General features: G+C 47.0%; 1 protein-coding gene across 12 annotated transcripts in view; it reads right to left on the bottom strand.

Annotated features, from left to right (window-relative positions):
* MYCBP2 (MYC binding protein 2) overlaps positions 1 to 14,508 on the bottom strand; it is a 2,065,574-nt gene that overhangs the window by 1,358,486 nt on the left and 692,580 nt on the right. For all 12 annotated transcript variants that reach the window (XM_086934832.1, XM_086934837.1, XM_086934835.1 and 9 more), the window contains one exon: positions 13,069 to 13,290. In XM_086934832.1, the coding sequence (XP_086790958.1) occupies positions 13,069 to 13,290 (222 nt within the window). The remainder of the gene's footprint in view (positions 1 to 13,068; positions 13,291 to 14,508) is intronic.

Here is a 14,508-nt window from a genome sequence, read left to right as displayed (position 1 = left end):
TTTAGTTGTTTTGGAGAAGTTAGAAAGGAGGTATGTTTGAGGAGTCGCTTTACTGTAGGACTGTACAGTGTGCCAGCCATGTGGCCGTTCTACTAAGACCGATTTGTCTTGTATGATGGATTCATTTTTGACAATGTTGTTCACAATTTTTTTGAAACTTGCCATGGACCCTGACGATGCCCAAAGTTGCCGTAACCCCAGCTGGTCCAATGCAGTATCCAAGAAATGCCTACCTGGGCAGGTTTCAGAGTCTTCTAGTTCCCTCCAGAAGTAGGAATTTAACGTTTCTGGCTGCCCTTTTTTGATTTTGAACCAGGTTTTAATGAAAGCTCCTTTTCGGGCCTGCTCTTGTCATTGCATCCCGAATTCAAGCCTCATTTGCGCCGGCGATGTGTATTCAGGCAACCTGTAAATTCTCAGGGCTCTTGCAATAGTACTGTTCAATGTTTCCGCATCTCTCCCTCTCATGGCTTCACTTCCATAGGTGATTGATGGAATTAGTTTAGCCTGTATCACGTTGATCAGAGGGAGAAGGCTTGGTCCCACGGTCATATTTTTCAGGTTTCTTAATGCCACCGCTGTTAGTCCCCTCTTTTTTATTGCCTCGCTTTGTAATTGCCTTTGTTGTCGATCATAACCCCCAGGTATTTGTAGTCTTGTACAACTTCCAGCTTGACTTTCGCCAGATACCAGTTGTGCTTTGTTTTTATTTTCAGATAATTTACGCACATCACTTTTGTTTTTTCTTGATTAATGTTTAGTCTGTTGGTCTCCGAACATTGTGATGTAATTTCAAGCAAGCGTAGTCCTATAGGTGGCTGGCTGATGAGTACCAAGTCATCTGTGTAAAGGAGATTAAATAGCCGACGGCCTCCTAGCTTCAGGGCATGCGTTTTGCTTCCATTGAGTTGGACTGAAAGCTCGGCCATAAAAAGGTTAAAAAGTATAGGGGCAAGTACACAGCCTGGTTTTAATCCTGAGGTTATGTTTATCTTCTTCGTTAGATGGTCTCCTGCTCCCAACTTTACTTGTACCCAGGTGTTGCTATGCAAAAGAATTAGTTGTTTTAGGAGTGATGATGGAATGCATAGACTTTTTAGTTTTTGCCACAGAATATTTCTGTTTATATGGTCAAACGCCGAGCTATAATCGATGAAGCAGATGTACAGGGGCTGTTTGATTACAAGTGCAGCATCTATCATTAGTGAAAGGGCAGAGATGTTAGTGGCAGTGCCCATTTCTCTACAGAAACCGGTTTGGTTGTAAGGTATTGCTTTGATTTCTGTGACCCATGTTAATTCTTGGAGGAGTACATCAGTATAGTATTTGGCCTCATTGTTCAGAAGAGCTACCAACCAGTAGCTATTTGGGTCGCTCCTGTTGCCTTTTTTGTAGATGGGAGAGATTATCGAGCCCCTCCACAATGATGGTACTGTTTGCAGAATTGTGTCGAAGATCGGTTTTAGAACTGAAGCCCAAAAATTCTGGATCTTGTTTAAATATTACGGGCGGGATCCCGTTTGGGCCAGGAGCTCCCTCACGTCTGCCTTTCAAGATTATTTTATGAACTTGTGTGTTCGTGATAGTGAAATCTTGTCCCAGTTCTGCATTGGAGTTTAACTGTATTTATTGAGATTCCAGAGTAGACGCAGAGGTAATTGAGCCCATTTGGAGAGTCTATTCTTTGTTAAAGTGTGATTCTAGGTAGGTTATCCAAGCTTCTTCTGTGACATTGGAGCTGATACACTGGCCTTGCGGGTTAGACAGAGCGTTAATCTATTTCCAGAATTGTGCGCTATTGTTGATTTTGATATCATGCAGAAGTCTGGCCCAGAGAGATTCTTCGGCTTCCTTTTTGTTTTGCCAGATTCGTTTTTTGCGGGTGGCTTTTAGCTGCCTCAGTTCCTGCAATGCCGTGGGTTCCTTCTTTAGCCTCCGTAGTGTGTGGTTCCTCTGTGCTTTTTATTTTTTTAGTTCTGCTTTATTCCATTGGTTGGAGCTTGACCATTGGTTTTGGGGGCAAGTTGTTCTGATTCGATAGCGTCTCTTTGTATCTCCGTAACCGTTTCCTATGGCTTTTGTGAATGCCTCCCAGCCTCCAATTGTATCGGGGTTGGCCGTTTCTACTTCTTCCAAGAGTTGTTTTGCAAAGGAAAGGAGGCCTTCAGGGTCTTTGGTGCTGCATTTTACTCTTTTCTCGTTATTGGTGAATTCTAAGCAGAGTGTATTTGCTGGGGTCAGTTTACGTGTTAATGGCACTTCTACCGTGATTTCTTGGGGTAAATGATCGCTAAAATCCACGCTCCCAATACAAGTATCTTTTACTTTTGAGAACATGCAGCGAGAGCAGAAGGTATAGTCAATTGTGGTCCTTGTTATTGCGTTGTTAAATATTGCTGTCTGTGGGCGGTCTCCGGGAAATCTACCATTTAATGCAAGGGAGCCCAGTTGTTCAAGGAATGCCAGTAGATTTTTCGAAGTTTTGTTGATCTTCCATCAGTGTTGTCTTGAGGCATTTCCTCCCAAGCAAATGGATCCTCTTCTGAATAGATATCAGCTCTTTTACTAAGCATGTTTAGATTAAATTTCCCTGTGATTATCCAACTATTTGCTTTCTCTTCTGTTAATATTTTCACCAGTTCTTCCTTCAATTGTGGACTCCCTCTGATTTTATCACGTGAGTGCAGATAAAGATTTACGAGTATTATAAGCTCTTTGTTTATTTTCCCCTGTAAGGTGAATCGAATTACTTGCATTGCGTTGGGTGGGGATAAGTTATATGGTAGCGTTTCTGCTGCATAGATGCTATTTAAAGAGCTGTATGTCACTAGGCCTCCCTTATTGTAGCCAAATTTGGAGGTTCTTGTTGCCGGTAGATAGAGCAAGTTAAAACCATGCAGTGCAGTTGGTGCTCCATTCATGTTTCTTGGAGCAAAATGATGTTGAATTTCTGCAGATAAGTTTGTAGTTCCGGATCCGAGATCTTTTCTCCCAGGCCATTGATGTTTCAGGAACAGATTTTCAGGGAGTTCTTGCATGAAGATGCATTTAGCTTGGAGTGTCACTGTCTTTCAAGTTTGTTGTTTATTGTCCTCGAAACCCTGCGCCACCCTAATGTGGCCTTGCTTCAAGCAGAGTAAGCCCTTTGTTCATTATGTTCTCCACTTTCCTTGTACTCCGTGCTATTACTGCGTGCCCCTCGCAGTACTGAGAAAAATCGTGGGCTAGGTTGTCCAGAGCTGGGGTGTTCTTCAGTCAATAAGGGATCAGGATACCTTGGTTTTGCAAGTGGCCGAAGGTGGATGCCCCATGCGTGAATCTGGTTTGATACCTTTAGGACTCTCTCGGCTAGGTCTGGTGTAGCCCAGACTGTTTTCATTGACTCTGTTCCAGGTCGATCAGGTGAATCTTTGAACTCTGACTCCAGGTTGGTGGTTTTTATATTCTTTAAGCTTTCGATAGACCTTTGTAGTCGCAGAATGTTGCCCTTGTTAAGTGTGTCGACCCGTCCTTTTGATATATACTCTGGGTGAAACATGATTGTTGTTGTTGCACCTGAGAGCACTGTTTGTTGGTCCAAGGTGTTCTTTATCGCTTTTGGGACCTCTGTTAATGATGATAGCCCCCGTGATGGTTTTGTCAGGCGTGTAGCTGATTGTCGCTTGCCGAGACTTTCTCTGAGCTGGAGGGTGTTGTTGTGATTGTCTCCAGCTCTGTGTAAATGCTACTCTGCAGGGCTATTTGTTTACCTGCTCAATCCATAGGATCTCTTGTAAGGATGTTGCTATACCTTGTGTTGCCTTATTGACTGCCCAGTCCGTTATTGCTGTAATTGATGGTTCCCCTGTCGAGCGCCATCTTTTGTTCTCCGGTTTCTGCTCCGGACTGACTGTTATGGGTTTGTTGAGAGATATTCGCTCTACCCGTTTCTAGTGCTTTTTCCTCGATTGCCTCTTATTTCTATGCCAACCTGGGTCAGTCGCTTCTTCCTCCCTACTAGAGGAATCTTGTTGGTTGTCCATTTGTGCATTCAGGGGGCTATAAATCCCATCCCTGCTGTGTGACAGAGCCCGATTTGGTTTTTGATGTCGCCCCTTCTGCCTTTGTTTTCCCTGCTGTTTGGAGGATAATTGTATTGCTCCAATCAGAGCCTGTTTTTTCGGGAGTTTACTGGATTGCGAGGTGTTGCTCGTTGGGGGTGCTGTGGCTCCCTGGCTTAGTGAGCTGATGTTTATCCCTAATGCTGTTCGGTCCCCATCCTCCCAGAGCTGCCTACAATCTGATGTCTGTGTTGCAGTTGCAATTTGCTGGGCCTGTGCCTGGGGTCTTGGGTTTTTACTTAGGTTTATTGTTAGTTGCTCGCCGCTGCTGGTATGAGCCGAGCCAAAGGCTGGTTTGACTGGCACTGCCTTTCTTATGTCAGCAAGGAGGTTATCCATTGCAGATGGTAATGTCGCTAGCTTATCCACAATTGTTATGCTGGTGCAGCTAGCCTGGGTAAGTTGTGTCTCTGACTGAACCCCCTTGATCAGATTGTTAAGGTCTGCCAGCTTATAGTTTATATTAGCGACTAAGATGGAGAGCAAGTGGAGGACTGACAACTGTAGGTCCAACTTATCTGATTGGTATTGCATTGCGTTCACTGACATTTGCATTGTGTGCAGCAGGGTGGACCAGATTTCACTTCTTCTTTACACCTTCACTCTTTGCACTGCACCTTTTTCCAATTGGTGATCCCACGCATGGTCAGCTAGCGACTGCGGGAGTGACCCCAGTCCTGACAGGCGGCCCTGGTTGTAGTCTCAATTGATCTAGAGACACACCAGCCTAGCCCTGTGGATGACCACATGAGAAAACTAGATCACCAACAAGATTTTGATGGTAATCCATCTCTGGATATTGGATCTCACCTAGAGTTGCTGGTGGTTTCATGCGTTGGCTTACTATACTCTATAAACTAGACTATCATATTATCCAAGGATCCATCCTTGGAATGCTTGTGGGGGTGCAATTGTTGGAGCTTTCCCTTTTTCTTTCTTTGTTCGTTCTGTTTCTTCCTCTCTAGTTGTTGCTCCACGACTCATTGCCAGTCCGGGCATGCCATGCCTACTCATTATCTGTGGCAGTGTTTGTGGGGAGGTCTACCTCCCATTGCCTCAAGTCATCTTGTTTTAGATGTTAGTTTACCTTGATTCCTTGGGACTTTGCTTCTTTGTTTGGTTCTGTCACATCTGTTCCCTCTATAGGGCTTTCATCGCCACTGCTCTAGCTTTTTTCCCAGATGCTGATAAGCCCCTGCAGTCTAGTCCCTTTGAGCCATCTGGTGTTCCGTTTGGCGAGCCTTGAGAGGTTGGAGCGGATCTGGAAGGTTTGCTATTTTGCTATTTAAACACAGTACCGGCACGGCATCCTTTATAAATGAGAATTTGGTGTAAATTATTGGTTGGTAACTTGCCTTAGGCAAGTTAGGCTCGCTGCTTGAACTACTAGCCATGCCGTTTGGAGAGGGCTGTGGGCTAGTGATAAGTGAAGAAATCAGATTAAAGACTTCGTCTTTTGTCCTCTTGTTTGCTTCAGCACTTCCCTTTTTTTGTGCCTTCTTGGTTGTCGTCCTCATACTTTTGGCAGGGTTTACTGCTGCCTGCTGCCTCATCTTCCTGGACCACATTATGGAGAACAAGATGTTATGGGCTGATTAAGTTAAGTTGAGTTGGTTGTCTTGGCTGTCTTTAGCTGTTATGACTGCCACTTGTGTAATATAGCGCTTTCGAAGGTTAATGTCCTTTTTTCTGAACCTCGGTTATTGCAGGACTATAGCCTGCCTTGATGTCTTTGACGTCCTCTTTGATTACAGAGGGAAATTTTCCTTTTTAAACGTCCCCCTTTTTTTTTACCACTTTCTTTTTTTTTCCCTTTTATCCAGAGGAGCCCAGGTGGGCTTAAATGTCTTCCTACTTTCCCTTTTCCTGCTCCGTTGCTGCCGCCTAAATGGGTTGAGTGAGGCAGACTGTGTTTACCAGCTCCCTGGGTTGGATGGGCTGAGTAGGTTGATTGGGTTGAATGAGGCAGACTGTGTTCACAAGCTCTCTGCAAGCCACTCCGAGAGCGAAGCTGGAATGGCTATGCCAGTGTATCTTCTACCAGCATGGGCATGGGCTGGCTGATCTTAATGGCCGTAAAGGCTGCGCTGTACCAGCCCTGACACTGCAGCTACTGCCAACTGCTACAGCGCCCCTCTAGCTCCACTTCAACCTCCACTGCCGGCTGCTGCCAATTCCCCTCTAACACCACACCCCGGGCTCCTCCAGTCCCCAGGCTAGAATAGGGTGGATGGTGCTAGTGGGCAGTGGTGGGCAGAATGGGTATCCAGCAACAAGCATTTGAGGAGTTAAGGTTCGCTGCAGTCTGCAGACACGCCGCGCCAGCCACACCAATCAAGCCACACCGCACCACTGTACCTCTGTGCCTCGTCTACACCCCTGCATCACCCCTGCAGCCGCAAACCACACTGCAGCCCTCTGGTTGGTGGGTATAATATTACCGTGGCAAAAGGGGGTGGGGGGGAGGGGGGACGGTCTTAGCAGTGATGTGGTGGCCGGCTCGGTCACAGTGTGTGGCATCTACTCTAGCTCGGCGGAGATGGGTAGGTCATGCAGCCAAGGCACAAGAGATTAGAGTTTTGACCTATGGACTCATCCTTGATGCCTTATCCCGCCGACCCCTCTGGTGGCTGGTAGTTCTTGACAGATAGGCATAGGACAACCCCCACAGAGGTAATACACACACAAACTCACACATGACACCAGCATGTTGTAAATCACCTTTTTATAGGTCCTGATGAATCGCGGGTAACTACTGCCCACTGCGAGAAACATGTCGACCGTCTTCACCACTAGCCCCATCTAGGTTCACCTGACTTTACTCGTTGACTCCTAGTGAGCTAGCCCCCTGTTTTTAATTGCAGCCAGGGGACCCCCAGAATAAAGTTAATTCCGGTACCCTTAGCTACATTTTAAATATCCCTTTTCACTATCACATACCACCCTGCCCACACACCCACACCTCACCATAAGGCTGTTGGAAAAAAGATCTCCGCCAAAGAGCCCCTCTTTGAGGTGAGCCCGTCGGGGATTGCACCGCCTCCCCGACGAGGAGCAACCGCCGATGATGAAGCATGACATCCTTCGGGGTGTGTGAGGCAAATCCATCCAACAAAATGGATGCCCTAGGGTGTTACACTTACACCTTTGGTCACGCCAGTTAGTTCTTCCCTTAGTCACGCATAGGAACAGTCCAGCAACCCCTCCTTGTTGTAACCATTGATACGGGCACACGCTGTGACTGGACCTTCCACTCTCCTGAGTGGTAAACGGTGTCCGTTGATCAAGTGATCACTTCTCCTTTCTCCCTCTTTTTTTAAAATAGCAGGGGTGGATGGCAATGGCGGTGAAAGGAAGCAGAATAGTCTGATGCACAGACTCAGGCTCAGGCTCCGACAGCTCCGACGCTCAAGCCCCCGAGCTCCAAGGACGAGCGCGGCGTCACCACCTCAGCTGCAGAGATTCAGCAGCAACAAACTTTGAGCGCCAGGCTCCAAGCGAGAAGATGAAGACAGATGAAGACTGGCTCCCCTGAACTCTGCAGATGAGCTGCAACCACCTCAATCACCTTGGTGAACACCGAAGTGGTGCAGGTAAGGCCAGAAGGAAGCATGGCGAACTGAAAGTGCTTGTGACCCACTGTGAACTGCAGGAAGTGCCTGTGAGAAGGCAGGAAGGGAATGTAGAAGTATGTGTCCTGAAAGTCCAATGCTACCATTCAGTCTCACTTTCTTGAGGAAGAAATTGAGAGGGCGCAGGTCTGAGATAGGACGAAGACCTCCATCCTTCTTGGGGATCAGAAAGTAGCAGGAATAACAACCACGGCCTACTTCTGGAATCAGCACCCTATCCATGGCTTCCTTGAACAAGTGAGACGTCATTTTTTTGCGGAGGAAGGAGAAATGGCCCTCTGTCAGTCTGTCAAAAGTAGGTGGCATGGGTGGAGAGGTAGTAATGAAGGAGAGTTAGTAGCCCTTTTGGACAGTCTAAAGAACTCAGCAGTCTGATGTTATAGACCTCCAGTGTGGCAGGTGATGGTGTATCCTGCCTCCTATTGGATGCTTATGATGGTAAGAGAGCAAACTAAAGGGGTTTGGAGACTGCGGCTGCCAGGGGAGTGGTTGACTGGACTGACCTCTGGCTGCCCGACCCATGAGGTCTGTGGGTACCATGTCCTCGGCCATGCAGAGGTTGAAAGTTTGCAGGCTGTGGTGGCTGGGTTGGTAAAGACGCAGCTAGAGGCCCATTCCATGTCCACTAAAGGAGCAAAAGGTGGTCTGGGGTTGGCGAGGGACCATGGAAAGTCCCAAAGACCTGGCTGTAGCCCTGCTGTCCCTGAAGTACTCCAGCGCTGAGTGTGCCTTGTCTCCGAAGAGATGGGAGCCATCAAAAGGCATTTTCATAAGTGAGGAGTGGACATCCTCTGAAAAGCCTGACATTCTCAGACAAGTGTGGCGCCATAAGGCCACCATCGAGGAAACCAATCAGCCTAATGAGTCAGTGGTATCCAGTCCACATCTGATTGTGAACTCAGCTGCTTCTCTCCAGACAGCAACAGGTTGGGAAAGTATAGTCTGGGCCTCCTCCAGAACCATGGGCAGCACATGTGCAGCCAAATCCCAGAATGCAGGGCTGTAATGGCCCAATAGGCCAATGGACTGCAGAGCCAGGCTGGTGGAAGAAAACATCTTGCCTAAGGTGCCCAGCCTGTTCAATTCCCTATTTGTTGGACCAGTAGGAAACAAACCAGAATTTACAAGGGAATTAGAAGCTTGGACTGTAGGAAGCTGGCTCTGTAAATACTCTAGCAAAGTGAGGTATAGCGTGCACCAAATCCAGTGGAACCCCAAAGGTAGGCAGAGGTAAAGTTAGATACCACCTCCCTCTCTATTTGTGGTAGTGTGGTCCAGAAGTAAGGCAGTATCAGAGGACAGTGTTAAGCATTTGTTGTACACAATCAGTCAGCAAATAAATTCACACACTCAAAGACTGAACTTCAGACCAATTGTTTTTGTATAAAAAAAAATATTCTTTTAGTTATTTTATTTTCTAGAACCAAGCAAGCCTGGCACAGGTAAGCAATAAATACTTTACAGTAGTAATGCAGTTTGTAAACAGTTTGAATTGTAATTGTATATGCACTTTGTTTTGGCTTACAGTATGGTTGCAGAGAAATGCAATCCTTTGTAAAGACAGTACATAGACTTTAATGGGATTTTAAGTAAAATATTATTTAAGTTACTTTTTAGATTACTTTTCTTACTCCGAGTAGTATACCTGGATACTACTCTGGGACATTTCATATAAAGAGGTAAGTAAAATCGTTTTGGTTAAATAGTACACTTTTAAAGAATTTCTTTAGGTTTTCAAACTCTAAACTTGGAAACTTTTCCAAGAAAAACAGTCAATGTTATCCTAAGGAGGAAAATAGTGTTATCGGTTTTAAGTTACGTATTTGGTAGTGGGAGTTGAGGTTCTGGGGCTACTCCGGGGTCCACCAGGGTCAGGGATGCACTCTTGTTACACCCTCAGAGGCACTAGGGCGGCCCGGTGTAGAGTGCTGAGGCCCAATGTTATCCAATGGGGGATAGGGCGTCTATGGTTGGTGGCTGCTGGCGAGCAGGCCACAAGGTTGTGGGAGCCAAGCTCCTGGTGTCAGGCTCAGGGCAAAGGGGGATACGGTTTGGCACACAAAGTGCACCCACAGCAGCTCCGGGGCGGCTGGGTGCAGGGTGCTGTTTTAGTGTCGGGTGCCTTGTTGTTTTCAAAGGGGATTTTCTTTTTTGGTTTTTAGCTGCAGGCTCGGTCCAGGAAGACTTCCTAGAGGAACCAACAGCTGGGCAGGTAAGTTTTAGCGCTCAGGACGTAGGGGCACCTCCGGTTCTGTTCTCCATGGAGCAGGGCGGCTGGAGGAGGGGAAGGGGGTCTCCATGCAGAGGCTGCAGGCAACGTCAGGGAGTCCTGGAGGGGTCAACCCACGGTGGACTTGAACTCTGGAGCGCTGGGGGACCTCGCTGGGAATGGTGCACCACTCGAACTCCGGGCGTAGGTGACAGGTGCAGAGGTGGGTCCAGGCGACGGGTTTCTTTTTCCTCAGCAGGCTCTGAGTCTTTCTTTGGTGTTTCTTCTGAACAGAGCTGCTGTTCACAGGAGATGCAGTCTTTGAGAAGGCAGTCAGTGCTCCCAGGGGTTCTGGAGGTAGCTGGCTGCAGGAAACAACTATTTTTGGAGCAGGAACTCTGGAAACTGCAGACAGGCTGGTAGGGCTGGGGCCAAGTCAGTTGTTCTCTGCAGTCTCCTCTGCTGGGCGTCTTCTTTCGTTCTTTTTTCTTCTTAGGTTGCGGGTATCTGCTTTCTTGGTTCAGGGCTGCCCCGGGTTTAAGGGGTTTTGAGGTCAGTAGACAATGGGCTACTGACCTTAGGGTGACTACACCCTTGGTGTGCTCACCCCACGTGGGGGAGTGAGCACAACCTCTCATCCTGATTGGGGAGTGCCTGCCACCTTCAGGCACTGAAGAGAGGGCTTCACCTCACCTCCCCCACCAGAGGGGTGGAGTTGGCAGAGGTGGGCGCACCTTCTGGGCTTGCTAATTTTTCCCGCCTGTCTTCCTGCCGAAAAGGAGGGGAGACAGGAAGGGGGCCTGCTCCGGCTCCTGATAGCAGGAGAGGCTGGGGGTCACATTACAAAGGCTGCCAGACCTTTGAAGCTCCCCTGCCACAGATGGCTCTTCCTGGCCTGGGGGAGGTGAGTACACTTCCGCCCAGGAAAGGCTTTGTTTCTGGGCTCAGGGAGCGAAGGCTCCCACCCTGGGGGTCCAGAAACATGTCTTGTGGTGGCAGGCTGGTGTGTACCAGTCAGAGAACCCAGCAGAGCCTGGTCGTTTTTCAGGGGGCATCTCTAAGATGCCCTCTGTGTGCATTTTCCATTAAATCCCACACTAGCATCAGTGTGGGTTTAATGTGCTGAGAAGTTCTATACCAAACTTCCCAGTTTTCAGTAACCAGTTTTCATAAAGACAAACTCCCAGCACCATATGCTCCTAATGGCAGCACTGCACTTACAATGTCTAAACATGGACTTAGACACTGTAGGGGTACAGGGTTCATGCACCTGTACCCTCACCACTGGTATAGGGAACCCAGCTAGAGGGGTGACTGATCAATGCTGGGGCATTGGGTTGTAGGCATGGCAAACAGTGATGTGTGCTATGTCAACTCTTCGATTTGTTCTTCACCAAAACACGCAGCCTGCAAAGGCAGTGTGTGTGTGTGTGTGTGTGTGTGTATGTGTATGTGTAAAGGTACAGGGCCTCTCCGGGTGGCACAACAAATGATGCAGCCCTTGGGGGTCTTCCCTGATCACAGTGCCCAGGGTACCTGTGGTACCATTTACCAGGGGCTGACCTGTGGCCAGAGATGCCAATTGGGTTAGTTTGGGGGAAAGAACACAGGCCCTGGGAACCTGACTGGCAGGGACCCAGGGCACATCGAAACCTGATTGGCAGTGACCCAGAGTACAACAAGTCAAAGTTTGTCAGTAGGCTGACAAAACCTGGGGGGGGGGGGTGTTACTGCAATAGAAACCCACTTTCCTACATGGACAACCAAGTTTTCTGGACTGTGTGAGGACCTGTGGCAGGGTGATGGCAGCAGGCAATTGTCCTGTTCAAAGGAACCTCTGTGCTGGGCCTGGATCAAGTTCCAAGCAGGATATCTGTGAAAGCTTCACTGAATGGGAGAAGCAGTTCTGAGGGGGGTCACTCCAGGATGAAGCACCTCTGTCAAGAAGTTAGTCTTGACTCCAACTGAGGGTAGGCTATGATCCAGGACCACGGCCGCCCTTCTCACCACCATAGCAAATTATGCTTCCTCCTTCTTCTGTTGCCACGATAGGGAAAGAAAGCTGCCAGTTTCTAGAGAACTGTCGAGTACGCTGGCTACCGCAACGTCCTGAAACCAGTCCATGGTGGGATCTCTGGGCTGGTATTCTTCAGAGTCCAGCGACTCCTCCCAATCCTCCCAATTCTGGCCCATAGGAATAGGGCTCAGGCTCCAGCCAAGAAGGGATAGCTCCGGTCATTACTAGAGTCAGCGTCGGACGACGTCACTTCGGCTCCATGCTGGAGTCAGGTATTAGAATGGGGATGGCACTGCTGGAGGGAGCCGGGAACCTCTGCATCAGGACCAGAGCCAGGGAAGATTGAGATGGTATGACCAGCGCCAGGTCGGATCCATCAGTGGATCCCAGGGGTGACTGGCGCTGGGGAGGACCAGTCGGTGGGGACATCCCTGCCACACCAGAAGATTTCTCAAAAGAGGCTTTAACAAAAGGCAAAAACGGGTCAGTCAAAAATGGACTGGGAGTAGCGCTCTCTGGATCTGCACTGACTGGTGCAGAATGAAATTAAGTGACGTTAGCGTGCATAATAGGCACCGCGCATGTCACTTCCGGCATGCCACCTACCAGCACACACACAATAAATTCCCAGAATTAGTCTGACGCCTAGGGATAATTCTAGAGTAGGCAATCTGCGGCTAGAAGTCTCTACCTGAAAAACAAATCCCAAGTACTATGATGGACTTCTCAGTCACTGTACAGCAGTTCACAAAGCTGTCTTGTCGTACATATCTGTCTTTCACTACAAACTGCCCCCTTCAAGACATCCTCAGAACATTGAAATTCAGTTCACACAGCTTGCTGAGAATATCTGATTCTGTCACAAAATTGTACTGTTGGTTTCAAATTTTGGAGGCAATTTCTCCACTTTTCTGCTGTCAGGCAATACTTAAGAGGAGTTCAGACTTACAAAACAGTAGTGAGACCTGAAACCTCTTGAGCCCCAAATTGTATTTGATTTTTTCCCTCTTTCGCATACAAAGTAATAAAAAAACATTAAACACTGCCCTTAGATTCCAGCTGTCCTTTGCAATAAAACAAATTATTTATAGTTTACTTGGTGCTCCTCACCTGACTGAGCTTTTCCATGTGTGCAACTAGCAAAGGGAACCGATGTGCTAAGGCAGAGTCATTCTCGGTGCTCACTTGTTTGATCATGGATCGCAGCAACACCTCTCCATCATAAGCAATGGGAAAAATGGAGGTCAACTTCACTGAGGTGTGGCACAAAGCAGACATAACTGCTGCGAGAAGTCGACTACTCGAAGTCTTGAAGTTTGCTTCCTGAATATCCTTAAAAAGCACACAAAAAAAGAAGGTGCATTATTTTACTTCAAGGTGTACATGTAAACATTTCACAGATAGGAAACAGAAGCATCAAAGTTTTCAATACTTATTATTTTTTCCTTTTTTACCCCCTTCAAGTCAGAACAAATACAGAATGGGGATGTGAAAACAGTACTAAGTTGAAGGTAGATAAAAGGCATGTCTGTTGTTTAATTGTGAGGTTTCAATATGCACAATGTAACATCTCTGCAGATCTTCATGAGTGGGTTGTGTATAACTGATATAGTGTTTTGTTTTTTATCTTTTAGAGTGAGTTCGTAAGCACCCGGTGAAACTAGCACCTCTGCAACATTTTAACGAAAGAAATTCAGTGTACGAGTAATTTGGAGATAGAACTCTTTTTTAAATAAAATTATTTTCATTGGTTTTCTTCAAGACAAAAAGTTGTACGCAGGACATTGGGAAAGGCAAGATATACATTTGAACTAGTTTCAAAAGGCTATTAGGCAATTTGACCACTTGAACCCAATCTTAAAAAACGTCCGAGAAGACTCTTAAACCCTTCCACAGGGAACTGAACATATCACGCAATCAGTGGTTTCCTGTGTCATTAGTAGACACCTGTTTGTAGCAAAGAACGAGCACTATCTTAGCTACTCATTTGGGATTTCCTTGAGATCTGTAACCTGCTCACCAACACAAAAATGTCTTACTTGATTTAAGCCAACTGAGCCTTTTGACGTGGCTAGATTTGTTCCAGGGAATCAGCATTTGGACCACTTTCTAGTTTGTTCACCTTGCTGAGTGCATCTGATGCGAGATGTTCAGTTTTTAGACTTTGTAGACAAGTGTTTGCTGAGACTAGCTCTTTTAGCTCCTCTTTATTGGACATATTTCTCGATTTATTTCATAAGGTGTTAGAAAAGTGAGGTCTAATGTTAAAAAGAACAATATGGACTACAGTGATAAAACCAAAGTATAAAGGTAAAAGGGAACAAAGGACTGTACGACAACAAGAACCAAGGTTTACAGGAAAAAGAAACCGGGGTCAGGGGGTAATAAGGGTTCACCAGTCCGCAGGAATAAAGAAACTAGGGTCAGCAGGACAAAGGGACCAAGGCCAGCAGGTTAAAAAGGGAATCCAGGTCAATAGGATAAAAATTACCAAGGTCAGAAGGAAAAACGGACCAAGATTAAAAATTAAACCAATGACAGCAGATTAAA

Source organism: Lissotriton vulgaris, chromosome 8, assembly GCF_964263255.1.
Source record: "Lissotriton vulgaris chromosome 8, aLisVul1.2, whole genome shotgun sequence".
NCBI classification, from domain to species: Eukaryota; Metazoa; Chordata; class Amphibia; order Caudata; family Salamandridae; genus Lissotriton; species Lissotriton vulgaris.
This window is presented reverse-complemented; position numbering and strand designations above follow the sequence as displayed.